This window comes from Haplochromis burtoni, unplaced genomic scaffold (assembly GCF_018398535.1).
Source record: "Haplochromis burtoni strain Fernald_Lab_line unplaced genomic scaffold, NCSU_Asbu1 Contig_85, whole genome shotgun sequence".
In the NCBI taxonomy this organism is placed as follows: Eukaryota; Metazoa; Chordata; class Actinopteri; order Cichliformes; family Cichlidae; genus Haplochromis; species Haplochromis burtoni.
In genome coordinates this window covers 248,280-268,142 of record NW_024582446.1, presented here as the reverse complement: position 1 = coordinate 268,142, position 19,863 = coordinate 248,280, and the positions used below count along the sequence as shown (strand labels likewise).

The following is a 19,863-nucleotide window of genomic DNA, read 5'->3' as shown; positions in this document are numbered from 1 at the left end:
ATACAGTTATTTACAAAAAATTATCATTGCATATGTTAAATGTTGCTTTCTACAGTCACTAATATATGTAGTATTATATATATATATATATATCATATATATATTATAATATATATATTACTATAATATATATATATATATATACTATATATATATATATAATATATAATATGATTGCAGGGTGGGAAAACAGAAAGGGGTCTCTTCGTCGAACTTCTAGGGAAAGCCTCTGAAAACTGTCAGTTTCAGCCTGCTGACTAGAACATGAGAGAAAATCTCCATTTGGCTAGGAGGGATTGGGAATGGAGAGCTGAACAACAGAGTAAATATTTGGCAGTGGAGAGCTCTTGGGAGATGCAGAGAGCCCACTCTGGCTGAAGCCCGCGGGTGTTAAATAGATTAAGGGGCTGCTGGGTCAAAGAAATTCCCGCTCTTTGGACATGACTTTTCTTTGCTTTTGGGTGTTTTTGCTCTCCAATCGAGTGCCCTCTGTAAACTACCCACTCCAGCTAACCTGCAGTACTGTAATCCTCTGCTGTTTGTCAACCACTGGGAGGCCGATGTGTACACACAAAATGTGCTTCGGGAGGAGTGCGTCTTTTAAGACGTTTGTGCGTGATGTAAACACTTAAAGGTTACTTAACACTGTTTGGTTTTCATAGACGAGATTACTTGTGCGTAAAAAAAGTGTAAAACGACAGGTAAAGGTGGATTTCAGAGCATTTTGGCGGAGTAATAATACAGGTCAGCGACTTTTTTTGAACTCGGAAATCTAAATGGAATTTAACAAGTCCTGAATATTGCTTTGAGCTATAGACTTGGTGGCAGTAGACGCAGAGCAGTAGATAGTGTCCCAGATCCTATTCAGCTCCATTCAAAACCATGACAACACAGAACAAGCTCGGATTTATCTTGCTAAGTTAAAGGACATTGTGCCGGGGCGTCAATCAGGCATTATTGCTGGACTGAACAAATGCAAAATCTTGACTGGAACAAATGCTTCCAACGGGTCTCGGACGCGGGGCTACATTTTCCCCCTTTGTTCCCCTTCTCTGGTTGGCATGTATTTGTGTTCCCCCTCGTTCGACCACCCAGGACGACTGGGGAGGCATGTCCACCACTACTCTCCTCCTCGGCCCTCGTGCACCTTGGTGAAGTGGCTGAGGGTGGATATCAATATCAGTTACTAGAAGTAGGGAGGAGGAAAAGACACCACCACCACCACCACCAACATCGTGTTGACATGAGACTGGATTCACGCTTTGCAATCAATGTGGTTTATAAGCTAGCACAAGGGTAACAAATTGACCAACCACTGCAGCAATTTATCAGAAAATCCCCCAGGCTTATTTTCGTGTTAAATTTAGGTAAAAATCTGCTGTTGGGTTACAGTTATCGCTATTATATTAGCAGTTCTAAACACGATAAAATACAAATACCTTAAAAAAATATTTGTCAATAATATAACACCCTTATTTCAAATCATATCTTCCAAACCAAGTTTTAACATTTCTGTTTGCCCAAAAATTAAACATGATAATAAATCATCTAGTCCAAAAAGGACGTTTCGGAAACAAAGTCTGGAAATCCTCCGCCGTCCATAAACGTCAAGACTTCTCACGTCTGCAATTAATACGCCCATTAGAGGCGTATTAGTTAAACCAACTGGCAGGCATCACGCTAATTGCTCACTTTGTATGCAAATATTGGACACGTTGTTTGGGCAAAAAAGAGGGAGGAGGGGGGCGAGGAGACTGCATCGAGTCAGAGAGAGAGAGGAGGGGGTGGGGAAAGATGGGACGGGGGGGCTCGTTGCTTGCACCGAGTGCATCTCGCCCACATTACCATATCTTTCCCAGTTCACCAGACGACTACTGGTGACGATCATGCAGAGTTCATCATAGTAGCAATAGTACTACCCACGAAGCTGTCTTCCTCGCTGTCGCTCATTATTTTCCTCTCTCATGATGATTGTTCTCTAAGATAGTGCTGACCTATGGTGAGTTTGTCTCAAGTCGCTACACATCTAAGCCGGTCTCGAACCATCGAAACTGATATGACGGTTGCCCATCAGCACCCTCGAATTACTGCCCTTAGAATTCGTCACTCGGATTCATTCTCTCGAGTCACAATTCATCATTCATTCGACGGCAGAACAGTGAGGCTCAAGCCTTCTCATGAGAGCCGAGACTACTGCGCTAAATATGCTGCGCTTCTGCAGCCTTGACTTTATGCATTATGTGGCTGTGAATCCTTCACGGTGCACTTAATAATACGGAGGGTCCGTCCTCTCGGAGCGCGCCCTCATCACCCTAGCTCGGAAGGGTGCACGACTTCCCCCCCTCGCGGCCTCACAAATGGGCTTTGAAAATTGCTGTTGAAGTGGACTTTTTTTGATAGATTTGTTTGAGTGCTTGCTTCTATCGGCCAGAACAAACCCAGAGTGCATGCAAGGAAAGGATGGCTGCACCGACCAAGTTCAGTTTTTCCGTAAGGAGCATCCTGGATTTGCCTGAGCAGGATGCGGATGCAGCAAAGCGGTCTTCCCCGATTTACTCCTCTTGCTCTTCCAGCTCACCCTACAGCTCATGGATCGACTGCGAGCGGAGCCTTTGCATGTGTAAGTGGGCGTTTAAAGCCATGAGAGATGGGTGATAATGAATTTTAAAAACAACCCGCATTTAAAAACAAGGGGAGAAAAAACTAAGACTACCCTGAAATGTTTTAACAATTTGCTTTCTCAAAATGATAGATAGATAGATAGATAGATAGATAGATAGATAGATAGATGATAGATAGACTAGATAGATAGATAGATAGATAGATGATAGATAGATAGATAGATAGATAGATAGATAATCAGTTTAAAAATGCTTATTCTAACTTTTTTTTCTACAGCTTCTGACGATTGCAATTTCGAGGCCTCTCCTGACTCAACTAAGCCCGATGACCCGTCCCTCGATTCAGAGCCTGAGCAGAGCAAGAAGAGCAAGAAACGCCGCGTTTTGTTCTCCAAGGCCCAGACCCTTGAGCTGGAAAGGCGCTTCCGCCAGCAGCGCTACCTGTCGGGTCCGGAGAGAGAACAGCTGGCACGGCTGCTGAGCCTGACTCCAACCCAGGTGAAGATCTGGTTTCAGAACCACCGCTACAAGATGAAGCGAGGTCGAGCAGAAGGAGCACTGCAGGACGTAGAAATCCCGCAGCCGCCGGTGTTGCGCAGAGTCGTTGTTCCGATCCTGGTCCGAGACGGGAAACCCTTTCACACATGCTTACTTGACTCTGAGAAATTTGGGTGTTTACCTCCGTCATCTCAGCCGGTGCCCTTCCCTTTAGCTTACACATCTCTTCAGCATCCATCCCCCGTTGCTCTTCCTCCAAGGTACCACCAACACTTTCCGGCAGTGGCGGCGGCCTCCAGCTTCGCCTGGAGAGACTTTTGGAGTGATTCGGTTCATCTTAATTCTTTTAAGTAAAGGTCCGTAACTGCGGCTCATGTTTTTAGTTACTCATTTAGAACGGCATCAAATGTTTTCTGAATGTTTTGTAAATGTTCGAGCAACTTAAACGTTTAGATTTTTTTCTATAGAATGAATTATATTTTGCACATTATTTACGCACGTATGCGGAAATTTTAAATGTTGTTTTCTCTTACATGGCTCATTGCTGTAGCCTTTAGATTTTTAATTACCGAGGTGTATTCGTGTGATTTTTAAGCCTTTTTAAATGTAATATTTACATAAATGACTTGATAATTGAGTTCCAGTAGCTGCATTAGGCGGTAGAAGAGGATAGGAGAATAGGGGCAAAGCCGCTATATAAGTATGAAGGGAGAATATGCCATTTGTTGGTTTTAAGGATACTTTTTTAAAGATTTAACTGTCTTTCTGTGAACAAAATTATTAATAAAATTCTTCATATTTTGTATATTTTGACAATGTAATGTGCTTTCTTTCTTTCTTTCTTTTTTTATGTGTTGGCCCCAAAAGCGTGTACCCTGTGCATGCATTTCTAAAGACTAAGCTAAAGATAAAAGGTTTTAGTTTTCCTACAAAAGGTTTTGTGTAAAGATTTATGTGAAGTTCTAAAATAAAAACAAGCTTAAAAGAAAAAAAGATTTTTTTTTAATCTAAAAAAATGTAGCAGGTCTTGACAGAGGGCCCCAGGGAGCTTTTATAATGTTTAAAACGAATTTTGCACCCAAAAGCTGAGCAAACATCACATCCTAACAGACTAGGTTTGGCATAAGAATAGCCAGTAAACAATAAGGCCTGTCCCTCTACAGCACGCTGTTGTTGTCTGGGACTAAGAGCTGCTTTTCCCTTATACAATTAACTTTTGTTATTCTGAGGAAAGTGGTCTTAATATAGCTATTAACTTGTTGTGTGTGTGTGTGTGATTATGATGATGATGTGATTTTTGAGGGGCATAGCAGTAACTGAAGGCAAATCATCAACCCTTTTTCACTTCTCATACAGAAATGTAATATTATTTATTCCACAATTGAACTGTTCTAATTTACAAATGATTTAAAAAGGCAAAATGAGCTCTTACTGTTGTTTTCTAGTATAAACACAACACATTTGGGTTTTTGTGTGTCTGCATTCAGGCAACAGTTTAAACCAATCCTCGAGAGTAATACAAAAACATTCACTACAATGTTACTTGTAATATTATAGCTCTTCCTAAATATAATACATACGTGACTATTTTTTTAACATTGCTGTGCCACCTCAAGAAAGCAGGTCCACTCATGCTTATCTTGAAAAATATGCCTCAGTGTTTAAAATCATGTCAGTTTTTCATCAGTGATGAGGGGGGTCTTCTGCTTTCACGCCCCCTATAATGTTGTTTGCTCGTCCTGTGACCCTGCAGCCCATCGTCACTGTCACCTGGCCCTTTGTCCGCATCACTGGGGCCACCTTGTATCACATATGGAAGGGACTGGCCGAACCCCTCAGCTCGCTGCATCTCTCCTTAAATGCTCTTTTTGTTTGGGTGTCTCTCTGTGAATGGACCATTGTCCCTCATCCAAAAGGGACCGAGACAAAATCTTTAGTGTTTCAATTCCCGTGATGTTTAATCAGTCCCTGCGACAAATTTATGAGGTTTAACTGCACAATGGTGTTTTAAAGCATCTTGGGGTTTAAGGGTGACAAAGACAGGCTTTTTAGAGGTTGCCATTGGTTTTTTAAGTTGGTCAGAAGAATTGCCTGAAAAGGATGGGCAGGCTAATACATGCCCATCCTATAGTTTTACTCACTGGCCTGCACTGGGGCCCCTCCAGGAAAGTTATAAGGAGCTATAAGGTCCATGCTAAGGCCACATGGAGGAGTTTTAAATTGTTGTAAAGATGCTCACCAAATATTGCCACCTTTTCAAACTGTTTTTTAAAAATGTAAAATCTTATATTTATTTGTAGAGAAAACATTAAGACCAAACATTTTAACCCCAAACCGGCCTTTACGGTTATTTTGTCAGATGTTATTTTGTTTGCTTTCTATACTACAAACCTACAAATCAAAGTCAAAAAGCTGGACTGGCCATCGGGCATACTGGGCAATTGCCCGTTGGGCCTATGATGATTTTTCATTTTTATTGGCCGATGTTTTTTGTTTGAAAGGTGGTGGACTCTCCAACTGGTCATGATCGACTCTGGCCTGGGCAAATCAGCCAGATGTCGCGGTAAACAACAGCAGCACGTTTAAGCTTGATCAGCTGTTGTTAGAATTTATTTAATATTAATTTCTAGTATCAGCTGATGTTTGCTGGAGCCACAGCTGTAAAGCTGCTGGTCATGATATCGGTTTGGATATGTGGTGAGAGGGAAACATGAAGATGAAACCAGGAGATGTCCTTACTGAATCATCAGAGCTGAACAGGTGATGGAGAAACAGGTTTACCTTTTAGGTGACATGAATGAGTTGAAGGGAAGTTATGAACTGTTTCTGAGAGACAAATAACACCAGGATCCTTTTCTAAGTAGCTGACAGCTGGTAACTGTGCAGGGGCGGATCTAGCAAAGTTTTGCCAGGGGGCCAGGTAGGGCATTAACAGGGAAAGGGGGGCACAAAGAAATACTTTTCTTTCTTATTCTCATTTAAAATGTCTAGCTTTTAATAAATAATTATCTGAATCTTACACCCAAAGTTTTAATCTGATGTAAAATGTATAGAAGTCCATTACTGTATATAGTAACTATTAAGTCTAATATACACCCTAGTAAGCTATAGTACTTTTTCCTTTGGGAAGGTACCATCTGTGCAGTCTGCAATTCTGTTGAAGAAAGATGTTGAATCTATTTAATTATTGTAGAAAAATAATTGATTTCTGTGCATTTGTTTTACACATGCATTAAATTAAAGTTGATTACATCGATTAAGCATCATGGCGGAGGGTGGGGGGTGGTTCCCTATTTGGTTGTTTGATATTTGTAAGTACTGTTTAAAATACCAGAATAGGGAGGATGGTGTAGGTTTAAGTTTATTAGATTGATACATATATACCAACAAGACAGTGTACATCACTGTCACAACAGCATTTGTTTTCATTCAAAGGCTTTATGGCTTTTCCTATAATACCCGGTGGGCTCAAAATTCCCAAGCTGATTTTTTGTCCCAGTCCTGCTCTGCCTCCACACAAAACTCATAAGTTAGTTTCACTGTTGCTCCTCTTCTGGTTTGTTGTGTTCTTCATGCAAGAATATATTGACTTCTGAGTTTGCTTTGCTGTAGCTTAGCTATTTTGTTTTTTTAGAATGGAGTAACATCAAGGTTTAGCAGTCAGCCCTCCCAGGGGTCTCTGTGTTTTGCCCCTAGCTTTTGAGCATGCCTTTACCTCTGAGTGGGGCACCATCTTCTACTCTGCGCGTGCGATCAACACTACTTCCGTAAATTTCGGATATATATATGTGTCGAACTCTCTAGCTCCTCCCCTCCGAGTGCATACAGTGTGTAACTTTAGCTACAATGTTAAATATATTCGAACGCCGCAGAGTTATAGAATCTCCCACGACTATTCACTCAGCTTCTACAAGAACACGTAGCCGACTAGCATTCACATGTCGCTAATAATACATGCTGATCGCAGAGACCATGTGCATGGCACCCATGAGTCGGTCAGTTGTTCTCACTATTTTTCTCTCAATCCCTTGACATCGAAACGACTAATCGTGATTCCCTTTAATGGATACAGTTAAGGCAGGTTGAGTTAAAAACTATAGCCAGAGTGGAGCAAATTGGGCGTGCACATATATATGGACGTGCGAGTGTAAATGAAAAAGAGAGCATTAGCTTATTTTTACAGTGGCTATCACCTCCTGGTTTGCACTTAGCTGACTGGGGTTTTTCTGTGTGGAGTCTACATTTTTATCTGGTGCCTGCACGGGATCTCTCTGGGTACTCCAGCCTCCCCCCTCAGTCCTAAAAATGCAGGCTAGACTGATGTAGCCTATATCCTGGGTGTACCTCACCCTTCGCCCAGTGACAGCAGGGATAGGCTCTAGCTGTTATTGTTACAACCAATGACAAATATAAATAATTGCAGTCAAAGCTGAAAAAGTCCCTAAAGATTATTGATATTAGCATATCGATAATGTTCCTCTTACTTTATAATGAAAGACTTTTGGTTAAACGGTAAATGAAACATTTGATAATCACGTTATCAGCTATGATAAAAAATACAGTCATGTTTAGTCCTGAAACATGCGAGATGGCATGGATTACAGAAATTCAATAATAACTAAGATATATCCTGATTTAAATCAATAAACCAGATCAGCGATCATTTAATTGTAATAAACTGGATAACACATCAGTACCTCAGAATTTAATGGTATTTGAGGCTGAGAAGTTTTTGAGATGCTTATCTGTAAGAATACTGTATTCAAAAGATACTCAAGTCCAATATAAAGTAGAAGTAAAGGACTATCCTCTTAATCCTCCCAGTATCAAAATTAATACAGAAGATTTATTATTACTTTATTATTACACCTTTAGTCATTTTAATGTTCAGTGTAACTAACTCACAGATTATAAGTATAGTATTTTTTTCTCTGAAGTAGAAAGGTGAAGTCCAATAACATTACTCAAGTGAAGTAGTGCTACATTTAAGTACTTAAAGAAATGTGAATGTAGTTTTACAGCTAATATTGCTGCCTCAGCTAAAGTGCTTTAAGTACTTAAAGAAATGTGAATGTAGTTTTACAGCTAATATGATCTGATGATGATACTCGCAATGTTGGAAATAAGAATGGATTAGTAGGTGCATCAAATACTGGATCCTCAGGTGGGAACGACCCTTCTTTGATCCTTTGTTGATAAGCTCAGGACATAAGAGGGTTCAGTTGCTCTTCATGGTATTCACAGTGCACCTTCCTCAGTTCCACATGCCACCATTTTCGCCTTTGCGTTCAGTCCAGATTGTATCTAATGGCAAGGATTTGATTGCTTGTTGGAGGAAGTAACTCAACAAACAGATGTGGCAACAACACTTCTACACTGAAAATATTGGTCTTTCAGGTTTTGAGGGTCATGACCAACCTCACTTTGTTGCATTTAAATTCTGCTGGGAGACATGAGATCCCTTATTGCAGTTTGCTATACCCACTGTGAGAATTTGGGTATTGTGTAATGATCTGACTTTCCAGCACTTTTTCATAGGTGATTTAATACTAAACCAAAACTACCGCAGTTTGAGTTCTTTTCTAACATATACAGAGAAACTAATTGTATTCTTTTTGACCTGTTCAAACTACTCAGTTTCCTTATACTTTCATGTTTCTCTTGATGTTCACCATGATGTTTTTGTATTTCAGTCAGAGTCTGTGTATCACATTAGACATTTTACAGTTTTATACTCCATACTGCACATTTAAAAAATCGACTGACTGATATAGGTTAGTGTGGCATATATATATATATATATATGTGTGTGTGTGTGTGTGTGTGTCTGTGTGTGTGTGTGTGTGTGTGTGTGTGTGTGTCTGTGTGTGTGTGTCTTTCTGTGGAAAGGCCAAAGAGTGAAAATATTTAGTTTAAATTTGAGAAGCTTTAGCGTTATATTACCCCCTCCTTGGGTAAAAGAGAAAATACACACAAATATGGCATGGGGTCATTCAATACATGTCACCATAGAGCAAGACAAACAAAAAGAAACTAAAATAAATACATCTATCAATAAATTACGCATGTCCAAATGCAGATAGAGCTTCCTTAAGTTTTGCAAGTTTACACTGCATAATAATGTCTTTAGGGTTAAACAGCTCCCGTTGTCTTGTATTCATTTGGTCTCAACCTAAAATATACAGGCAGATATTTCTGTCTGTGCGACTTAAAATCCCATTCCATCCCATAAAGCACCTTTAAAAACAACAACAGGGCTGACCAAAGTTCTGTACAATAACACAAAACTTAAAAGACAAACACAGGCCAGAAGGTCTAGAAATGTAAAAACTTAGAAGTTAAACAATAAAGGAATAAATCAAAAAGTAACATAAGATCCAATAAAAGAACTATTCAGATAAATAATGATAACCTGAAAAGCTTCAATATATGAAATGTCTTCATTGCCCTACACCTCTACACCCATACAGATATAAGACTGTCTGATCAAATAACTGATAGTGACTTTCAACAGATAATCCCAAAAGTCTAGTTTTAGTTAAAACACTAAAGAGCTTTCCTAGCTTGCCCCACTTGTGAATTTGTGTAATGGCATTATTTTTCATAACATTCATGTGGCGAGAATTATCATGTCCTCAAAATGAATCTGTGGGTATTTATCAATAAATAAAGCATCAACCTCCAGATGGCGCAAGAACACACGGTATCATTTCGGAAACCCTCTCACTCCCGTCATGAAAGAAATCCACTAAAGGGTGATTTTCGTTGCTTGGATGGAGAGAGCCTCTGGACCGCTAGGGGTCGTGCTTCACTGGAAAAACACTGGTTTCACTTTTTGGAACTCAACTACTACGTTAGTTTGAAGCTGCTGATTGGATGCAGCAGTATGTCTGCCCCTAGTGGCATCATATTGGCTTCGTCTCGTGACGTCATGTTTCCTCATAGGCTGTGTGACAGGGTCCAACAACACCTCTCATTTGAACCAAGTGGATTTTTCAACGTCTACAAAATAAATCTCAAAAATTCAGAATGACGTGAGCTGATTGGATAAATTATGAGGTGGGGAAATAAAGGGTTATTACTAATTAGTGACCTCCTGTAGTTCACAGTTGAAGCTGAAACAAGGAAATGACTCACGAGGTCGTCAGGACTTTCACGTGAAATGATGAAGCACACACATGCAGCCCACTTTTTCTCTCTGTTTTTTCTTCTATCCTTCTATTTTAGGCTGTTTACGGGTACAAGGTGAATGAGATGTAGCTTAGTCAAGAAAACAAAAGTTGGAGTTTCGAAAGAAAAGAGTATTCAGGCAAGCCAAAGGCTGCAGGAGCAATAGCAGGTAGTTGCTGCACCTCTAATCTGACCACTTTGATAAAGCCAGAGTCAGCAGGGTTAGTGTTTTGGCACAAGAACACTGTTGACATTTAACAAAGATAACTTTGTAAAGTGGCCTGAACGCTATGCTGGTTTTGAATACAAATTGCACTGATTTAATAACATGGTATTTATTATTTGTCGTATTATTTCAAGAGAGATAGATTTATTTTATGTATACTTGATAAATTGATGAAAACGCGAGTGTGGATGTTTTTGGAAATTAATTTGCAAAGTTCAGTATTTTTATATAACATTTAAACGTGGTACATTTGTTATTTTCCTGCTGCTCTGGATACCTTTTAATGTAAAAGAAATTAAGGGTTTAATTGATAATCTCTCTTTTTCCCTATATATATATGATTGCAGGGTGGAAAACAGAAGGGGTCTCTTCGTCGAACTTCTAGGGAAAGCTCTGAACTGTCAGTTCAGCTGCTGACTAGAACCATGAGAGAAAAATCTCCATTTGGCTGAGGAGGGATTGGGAATGGAGAGCTGAACAACAGAGTAAATATTTGGCAGTGGAGAGCTCTTGGGAGATGCAGAGAGCCCACTCTGGCTGAAGCCCGCGGGTGTTAAATAGATTAAGGGGCTGCTGGGTCAAAGAAATTCCCGCTCTTTGGACATGACTTTTCTTTGCTTTTGGGTGTTTTTGCTCTCCAATCGAGTGCCCTCTGTAAACTACCCACTCCAGCTAACCTGCAGTACTGTAATCCTCTGCTGTTTGTCAACCACTGGGAGGCCGATGTGTACACACAAAATGTGCTTCGGGAGGAGTGCGTCTTTTAAGACGTTTGTGCGTGATGTAAACACTTAAAGGTTACTTAACACTGTTTGGTTTTCATAGACGAGATTACTTGTGCGTAAAAAAAGTGTAAAACGACAGGTAAAGGTGGATTTCAGAGCATTTTGGCGGAGTAATAATACAGGTCAGCGACTTTTTTTGAACTCGGAAATCTAAATGGAATTTAACAAGTCCTGAATATTGCTTTGAGCTATAGACTTGGTGGCAGTAGACGCAGAGCAGTAGATAGTGTCCCAGATCCTATTCAGCTCCATTCAAAACCATGACAACACAGAACAAGCTCGGATTTATCTTGCTAAGTTAAAGGACATTGTGCCGGGGCGTCAATCAGGCATTATTGCTGGACTGAACAAATGCAAAATCTTGACTGGAACAAATGCTTCCAACGGGTCTCGGACGCGGGGCTACATTTTCCCCCTTTGTTCCCCTTCTCTGGTTGGCATGTATTTGTGTTCCCCCTCGTTCGACCACCCAGGACGACTGGGGAGGCATGTCCACCACTACTCTCCTCCTCGGCCCTCGTGCACCTTGGTGAAGTGGCTGAGGGTGGATATCAATATCAGTTACTAGAAGTAGGGAGGAGGAAAAGCACCACCACCACCACCACCAACATCGTGTTGACATGAGACTGGATTCACGCTTTGCAATCAATGTGGTTTATAAGCTAGCACAAGGGTAACAAATTGACCAACCACTGCAGCAATTTATCAGAAAATCCCCCAGGCTTATTTTCGTGTTAAATTTAGGTAAAAATCTGCTGTTGGGTTACAGTTATCGCTATTATATTAGCAGTTCTAAACACGATAAAATACAAATACCTTAAAAAAATATTTGTCAATAATATAACACCCTTATTTCAAATCATATCTTCCAAACCAAGTTTTAACATTTCTGTTTGCCCAAAAATTAAACATGATAATAAATCATCTAGTCCAAAAAGGACGTTTCGGAAACAAAGTCTGGAAATCCTCCGCCGTCCATAAACGTCAAGACTTCTCACGTCTGCAATTAATACGCCCATTAGAGGCGTATTAGTTAAACCAACTGGCAGGCATCACGCTAATTGCTCACTTTGTATGCAAATATTGGACACGTTGTTTGGGCAAAAAAGAGGGAGGAGGGGGGCGAGAGATCTGCATCTATGTCAGAGACGAGAGAGAGAGGGGGTTACATAAGATGACGACAGACGGGGGGTGGACTCTTGCTTACGGGCTCTCGCACATCTTCCCTACTTCCTCAGTTGCCACCCAGGATCAGATACTAGCGTGAGCTATGACTGCATTCTGAGTGACAGAGTTCTACTCATCAGCTAGTTCTATACTTAGTACTACATACACAATCCGAAGTCTGTCACTACTCCGATCAGCGTGATGTGGCGCGTCTATTGTATTTCTCCCTCTCCTCTCCACTGATCGACTTTCTGTTCTCTACCACGAATACGTTGCTGACCTATACGAGCCGCATGACGCCTCTGTGGATACTCAAGTTCAGCTGCACACATGCGTTAAGCCGGTCATGCGAATCGTCGACTTCGAACACTGGATATAGACTGTGTTGCTCCATCTAGCTACCGCGCTGCTCTCGTATACTCCTCACTGCCAATCGTGTAGAATCTCGTCACGCTCTGCGCTGATATCATTCTTTTTTCTCGATCGGTACGTCTCACACTATCTCATTCTAATTCCATTCCATTCCGACCGCGGGTACATGCAAACTACGTGAGGCTTATTCACACCGCCTTACACCACCTCAGCATGAGGAGCCGAGGACTACTGTTTCTGCTAAATAACATAAGTACTCGCGCTCTCTCGTCAGCCCCTCTGTGTCACTATTATGCAGCTTATGTGAAAGAGTCTGTTGAAAATTCACTTCCAACACAGGTGCACTATCAATAATCACGAGAGGGTCTCGTCCCTACATCTTACTGGAAGGCGGTCGCGCCCTACATCCCACCTGACCCGCCCCCTACGCTCGGAAGGGGTGCGCCAACGAAACCCCTCTCGCCCCACGCCCCGTCACCGCACGGGTCCATCTACAAAAAACTGGGCTTGGTTTTGGGGGACAAATTGCGTGGTTGAAGTGGACTTTTTTTGATAGATTTTTTGAGTTGCTTGCTTCTTATCGGCCAGCGAACAAACCCAGAGTGCATGCAAGGAAAGGATGGCTGCACCGACCAAGTTCAGTTTTTCCGTAAGGAGCATCCTGGATTTGCCTGAGCAGGATGCGGATGCAGCAAAGCGGTCTTCCCCGATTTACTCCTCTTGCTCTTCCAGCTCACCCTACAGCTCATGGATCGACTGCGAGCGGAGCCTTTGCATGTGTAAGTGGGCGTTTAAAGCCATGAGAGATGGGTGATAATGAATTTTAAAAACAACCCGCATTTAAAAACAAGGGGAGAAAAAACTAAGACTACCCTGAAATGTTTTAACAATTTGCTTTCTCAAAATGATAGATAGATAGATAGATAGATAGATAGATAGATAGATAGATAGATAGATAGATAGATAGATAGATAGATAGATAGATAGATAGATAGATAGACACATCAGTTTAAAAATGCTTATTCTAACTTTTTTTTCTACAGCTTCTGACGATTGCAATTTCGAGGCCTCTCCTGACTCAACTAAGCCCGATGACCCGTCCCTCGATTCAGAGCCTGAGCAGAGCAAGAAGAGCAAGAAACGCCGCGTTTTGTTCTCCAAGGCCCAGACCCTTGAGCTGGAAAGGCGCTTCCGCCAGCAGCGCTACCTGTCGGGTCCGGAGAGAGAACAGCTGGCACGGCTGCTGAGCCTGACTCCAACCCAGGTGAAGATCTGGTTTCAGAACCACCGCTACAAGATGAAGCGAGGTCGAGCAGAAGGAGCACTGCAGGACGTAGAAATCCCGCAGCCGCCGGTTTTGCGCAGAGTCGTTGTTCCGATCCTGGTCCGAGACGGGAAACCCTTTCACACATGCTTACTTGACTCTGAGAAATTTGGGTGTTTACCTCCGTCATCTCAGCCGGTGCCCTTCCCTTTAGCTTACACATCTCTTCAGCATCCATCCCCCGTTGCTCTTCCTCCAAGGTACCACCAACACTTTCCGGCAGTGGCGGCGGCCTCCAGCTTCGCCTGGAGAGACTTTTGGAGTGATTCGGTTCATCTTAATTCTTTTAAGTAAAGGTCTCGTTTAACTCATTTAGAACGGCATCAAATGTTTTCTGAATGTTTTGTAAATGTTCGAGCAACTTAAACGTTTAGATTTTTTTCTATAGAATGAATTATATTTTGCACATTATTTACGCACGTATGCGGAAATTTTAAATGTTGTTTTCTCTTACATGGCTCATTGCTGTAGCCTTTAGATTTTTAATTACCGAGGTGTATTCGTGTGATTTTTAAGCCTTTTTAAATGTAATATTTACATAAATGACTTGATAATTGAGTTCCAGTAGCTGCATTAGGCGGTAGAAGAGGATAGGAGAATAGGGGCAAAGCCGCTATATAAGTATGAAGGGAGAATATGCCATTTGTTGGTTTTAAGGATACTTTTTTAAAGATTTAACTGTCTTTCTGTGAACAAAATTATTAATAAAATTCTTCATATTTTGTATATTTTGACAATGTAATGTGCTTTCTTTCTTTCTTTCTTTTTTTATGTGTTGGCCCCAAAAGCGTGTACCCTGTGCATGCATTTCTAAAGACTAAGCTAAAGATAAAAGGTTTTCGTTTTCCTACAAAAGGTTTTGTGTAAAGATTTATGTGAAGTTCTAAAATAAAAACAAGCTTAAAAGAAAAAAAGATTTTTTTTTTAATCTAAAAAAATGTAGCAGGTCTTGACAGAGGCCCCAGGGAGCTTTTATAATGTTAAAAACGAATTTTGCACCCAAAAGCTGAGCAAACATCACATCCTAACAGACTAGGTTTGGCATAAGAATAGCCAGTAAACAATAAGGCCTGTCCCTCTACAGCACGCTGTTGTTGTCTGGGACTAAGAGCTGCTTTTCCCTTATACAATTAACTTTTGTTATTCTGAGGAAAGTGGTCTTAATATAGCTATTAACTTGTTGTGTGTGTGTGTGTGTGATTATGATGATGATGTGATTTTTGAGGGGCATAGCAGTAACTGAAGGCAAATCATCAACCCTTTTTCACTTCTCATACAGAAATGTAATATTATTTATTCCACAATTGAACTGTTCTAATTTACAAATGATTTAAAAAGGCAAAATGAGCTCTTACTGTTGTTTTCTAGTATAAACACAACACATTTGGGTTTTTGTGTGTCTGCATTCAGGCAACAGTTTAAACCAATCCTCGAGAGTAATACAAAAACATTCACTACAATGTTACTTGTAATATTATAGCTCTTCCTAAATATAATACATACGTGACTATTTTTTTAACATTGCTGTGCCACCTCAAGAAAGCAGGTCCACTCATGCTTATCTTGAAAAATATGCCTCAGTGTTTAAAATCATGTCAGTTTTTCATCAGTGATGAGGGGGGTCTTCTGCTTTCACGCCCCCTATAATGTTGTTTGCTCGTCCTGTGACCCTGCAGCCCATCGTCACTGTCACCTGGCCCTTTGTCCGCATCACTGGGGCCACCTTGTATCACATATGGAAGGGACTGGCCGAACCCCTCAGCTCGCTGCATCTCTCCTTAAATGCTCTTTTTGTTTGGGTGTCTCTCTGTGAATGGACCATTGTCCCTCATCCAAAAGGGACCGAGACAAAATCTTTAGTGTTTCAATTCCCGTGATGTTTAATCAGTCCCTGCGACAAATTTATGAGGTTTAACTGCACAATGGTGTTTTAAAGCATCTTGGGGTTTAAGGGTGACAAAGACAGGCTTTTTAGAGGTTGCCATTGGTTTTTTAAGTTGGTCAGAAGAATTGCCTGAAAAGGATGGGCAGGCTAATACATGCCCATCCTATAGTTTTACTCACTGGCCTGCACTGGGGCCCCTCCAGGAAAGTTATAAGGAGCTATAAGGTCCATGCTAAGGCCACATGGAGGAGTTTTAAATTGTTGTAAAGATGCTCACCAAATATTGCCACCTTTTCAAACTGTTTTTTAAAAATGTAAAATCTTATATTTATTTGTAGAGAAAACATTAAGACCAAACATTTTAACCCCAAACCGGCCTTTACGGTTATTTTGTCAGATGTTATTTTGTTTGCTTTCTATACTACAAACCTACAAATCAAAGTCAAAAAGCTGGACTGGCCATCGGGCATACTGGGCAATTGCCCGGTGGGCCTATGATGATTTTTCATTTTTATGGGCCGATGTTTTTTGTTTGAAAGGTGGTGGACTGGCCAACTGGTCATGATCGACTCTGGCCTGGGCAAATTACAGCCAATGAGGTCGAACTTTAAAGTTCCGTATTGAGATGAAAATGAATGCGATTAGAATTTATTTAGCATTTCTTTCTAGTATCAGCTGATGTTTGCTGGAGCCACAGCTGTAAAAGCTGCTGGTCATGATATCGGTTTGGATATGTGGTGAGAGGGAAACATGAAGATGAAACCAGGAGATGTCCTTACTGAATCATCAGAGCTGAACAGGTGATGGAGAAACAGGTTTACCTTTTAGGTGACATGAATGAGTTGAAGGGAAGTTATGAACTGTTTCTGAGAGACAAATAACACCAGGATCCTTTTCTAAGTAGCTGACAGCTGGTAACTGTGCAGGGGCGGATCTAGCAAAGTTTTGCCAGGGGGGCCAGGTAGGGCATTAACAGGGAAAGGGGCACAAAGAAATACTTTTCTTTCTTATTCTCATTTAAAATGTCTAGCTTTTAATAAATAATTATCTGAATCTTACACCCAAAGTTTTAATCTGATGTAAAATGTATAGAAGTCCATTATTGTATATAGTAACTATTAAATCTAATCTACCTAGTAAGTTATAGTACTTTTTTCTTTGGGAAGGTATCATCTGTGCAATCTGCAATTCTGTTGAAGAAAGATGTTGAATCTATTTAATTATTGTAAAAAAAAAAAAAAGAAGAAGAAAGAACCAAAAAAAAAGGTTTCTGTGCATTTGTTTTACACATGCATTAACTTAAAGTCTGTTACGTCGATTAAGCATCATGAGGCGGAGGGTGCGGGGTGGTTCCCTTATTTTGTTGTTTAATATTTCTGCTAAATACTGTTTAAAATACCAGAATCGGGAGGATGCCGTAAGTTTAAGTTTATTAGATCAATACATATATACCAACAAGACAGTGTACATCACTGTTTTCATTCAAAGGCTTTATGGCTTTTCCTATAATACCCGGTGGGCTCAAAATTCCCAAGCTGATTTTTTGTCCCAGTCCTGCTCTGCCTCCACACAAAACTCATAAGTTAGTTTCACTGTTGCTCCTCTTCTGGTTTGTTGTGTTCTTCATGCAAGAATATATTGACTTCTGAGTTTGCTTTGCTGTAGCTTAGCTATTTTGTTTTTTTAGAATGGAGTAACATCAAGGTTTAGCAGTCAGCCCTCCCAGGGGTCTCTGTGTTTTGCCCCTAGCTTTTGAGCATGCCTTTACCTCTGAGTGGGGCACCATCTTCTAATGTGCTTTGTTCACCCCTTTGAGCAAAAAAATAATTTGAGCAGATATAGATATAAAGCTTTTCTCACTCAACACTACATAAAGTGAGAAAAGCATTACATCGGCATGTCCACTATGTTTAAATCCTTTTACATCTGAAAGACTAATGTGAAGTTATATTTTAAGCAGGAGTAAAATAAGTAAATGAAAAAGAGAGCATTAGCTTATTTTTACAGTGGCTATCACCTCCTGGTTTGCACTTAGCTGACTGGGGTTTTTCTGTGTGGAGTCTACATTTTTATCTGGTGCCTGCACGGGATCTCTCTGGGTACTCCAGCCTCCCCCCTCAGTCCTAAAAATGCAGGCTAGACTGATGTAGCCTATATCCTGGGTGTACCTCACCCTTCGCCCAGTGACAGCAGGGATAGGCTCTAGCTGTTATTGTTACAACCAATGACAAATATAAATAATTGCAGTCAAAGCTGAAAAAGTCCCTAAAGATTATTGATATTAGCATATCGATAATGTTCCTCTTACTTTATAATGAAAGACTTTTGGTTAAACGGTAAATGAAACATTTGATAATCACGTTATCAGCTATGATAAAAAATACAGTCATGTTTAGTCCTGAAACATGCGAGATGGCATGGATTACAGAAATTCAATAATAACTAAGATATATCCTGATTTAAATCAATAAACCAGATCAGCGATCATTTAATTGTAATAAACTGGATAACACATCAGTACCTCAGAATTTAATGGTATTTGAGGCTGAGAAGTTTTTGAGATGCTTATCTGTAAGAATACTGTATTCAAAAGATACTCAAGTCCAATATAAAGTAGAAGTAAAGGACTATCCTCTTAATCCTCCCAGTATCAAAATTAATACAGAAGATTTATTATTACTTTATTATTACACCTTTAGTCATTTTAATGTTCAGTGTAACTAACTCACAGATTATAAGTATAGTATTTTTTTCTCTGAAGTAGAAAGGTGAAGTCCAATAACATGACTCAAGTGAAGTAGTGCTACATTTAAGTACTTAAAGAAATGTGAATGTAGTTTTACAGCTAATATGATCTGATGATGATACTCGCAATGTTGGAAATAAGAATGGATTAGTAGGTGCATCAAATACTGGATCCTCAGGTGGGAACGACCCTTCTTTGATCCTTTGTTGATAAGCTCAGGACATAAGAGGGTTCAGTTGCTCTTCATGGTATTCACAGTGCACCTTCCTCAGTTCCACATGCCACCATTTTCGCCTTTGCGTTCAGTCCAGATTGTATCTAATGGCAAGGATTTGATTGCTTGTTGGAGGAAGTAACTCAACAAACAGATGTGGCAACAACACTTCTACACTGAAAATATTGGTCTTTCAGGTTTTGAGGGTCATGACCAACCTCACTTTGTTGCATTTAAATTCTGCTGGGAGACATGAGATCCCTTATTGCAGTTTGCTATACCCACTGTGAGAATTTGGGTATTGTGTAATGATCTGACTTTCCAGCACTTTTTCATAGGTGATTTAATACTAAACCAAAACTACCGCAGTTTGAGTTCTTTTCTAACATATACAGAGAAACTAATTGTATTCTTTTTGACCTGTTCAAACTACTCAGTTTCCTTATACTTTCATGTTTCTCTTGATGTTCACCATGATGTTTTTGTATTTCAGTCAGAGTCTGTGTATCACATTAGACATTTTACAGTTTTATACTCCATACTGCACATTTAAAAAATCGACTGACTGATATAGGTTAGTGTGGCATATATATATATATATATGTGTGTGTGTGTGTGTGTGTGTGTGTGTGTGTGTGTGTGTGTGTTTTCTGTGGACAGCCAGAGAAAGTGTTTAGTTTAAATTTGAGAAGCTTTAGCGTTATATTACCCCCTCCTTGGGTAAAAGAGAAAATACACACAAATATGGCATGGGGTCATTCAATACATGTCACCATAGAGCAAGACAAACAAAAAGAAACTAAAATAAATACATCTATCAATAAATTACGCATGTCCAAATGCAGATAGAGCTTC

General features: G+C 40.2%; 2 protein-coding genes across 2 annotated transcripts; both read left to right on the top strand.

Annotated features, from left to right (window-relative positions):
* Positions 1-2,385: 2,385 nt before the first annotated feature.
* Positions 2,386-3,473, top strand: LOC102311671 (NK2 transcription factor related, locus 9 (Drosophila)). Its single transcript, XM_042222438.1, has 2 exons — positions 2,386-2,620; positions 2,899-3,473. The coding sequence occupies exons 1-2, from the start codon at positions 2,461-2,463 to the stop codon at positions 3,471-3,473; spliced, it is 735 nt and encodes a 244-aa protein (XP_042078372.1). The 5' UTR covers positions 2,386-2,460.
* A 9,983-nt stretch (positions 3,474-13,456) lies between these two features.
* nkx2.9 (NK2 transcription factor related, locus 9 (Drosophila)) lies at positions 13,457-15,001 on the top strand. Its single transcript, XM_042222439.1, has 2 exons — positions 13,457-13,618; positions 13,883-15,001. The coding sequence occupies exons 1-2, from the start codon at positions 13,459-13,461 to the stop codon at positions 14,455-14,457; spliced, it is 735 nt and encodes a 244-aa protein (XP_042078373.1). The 5' UTR covers positions 13,457-13,458; the 3' UTR covers positions 14,458-15,001.
* Positions 15,002-19,863: the final 4,862 nt, after the last annotated feature.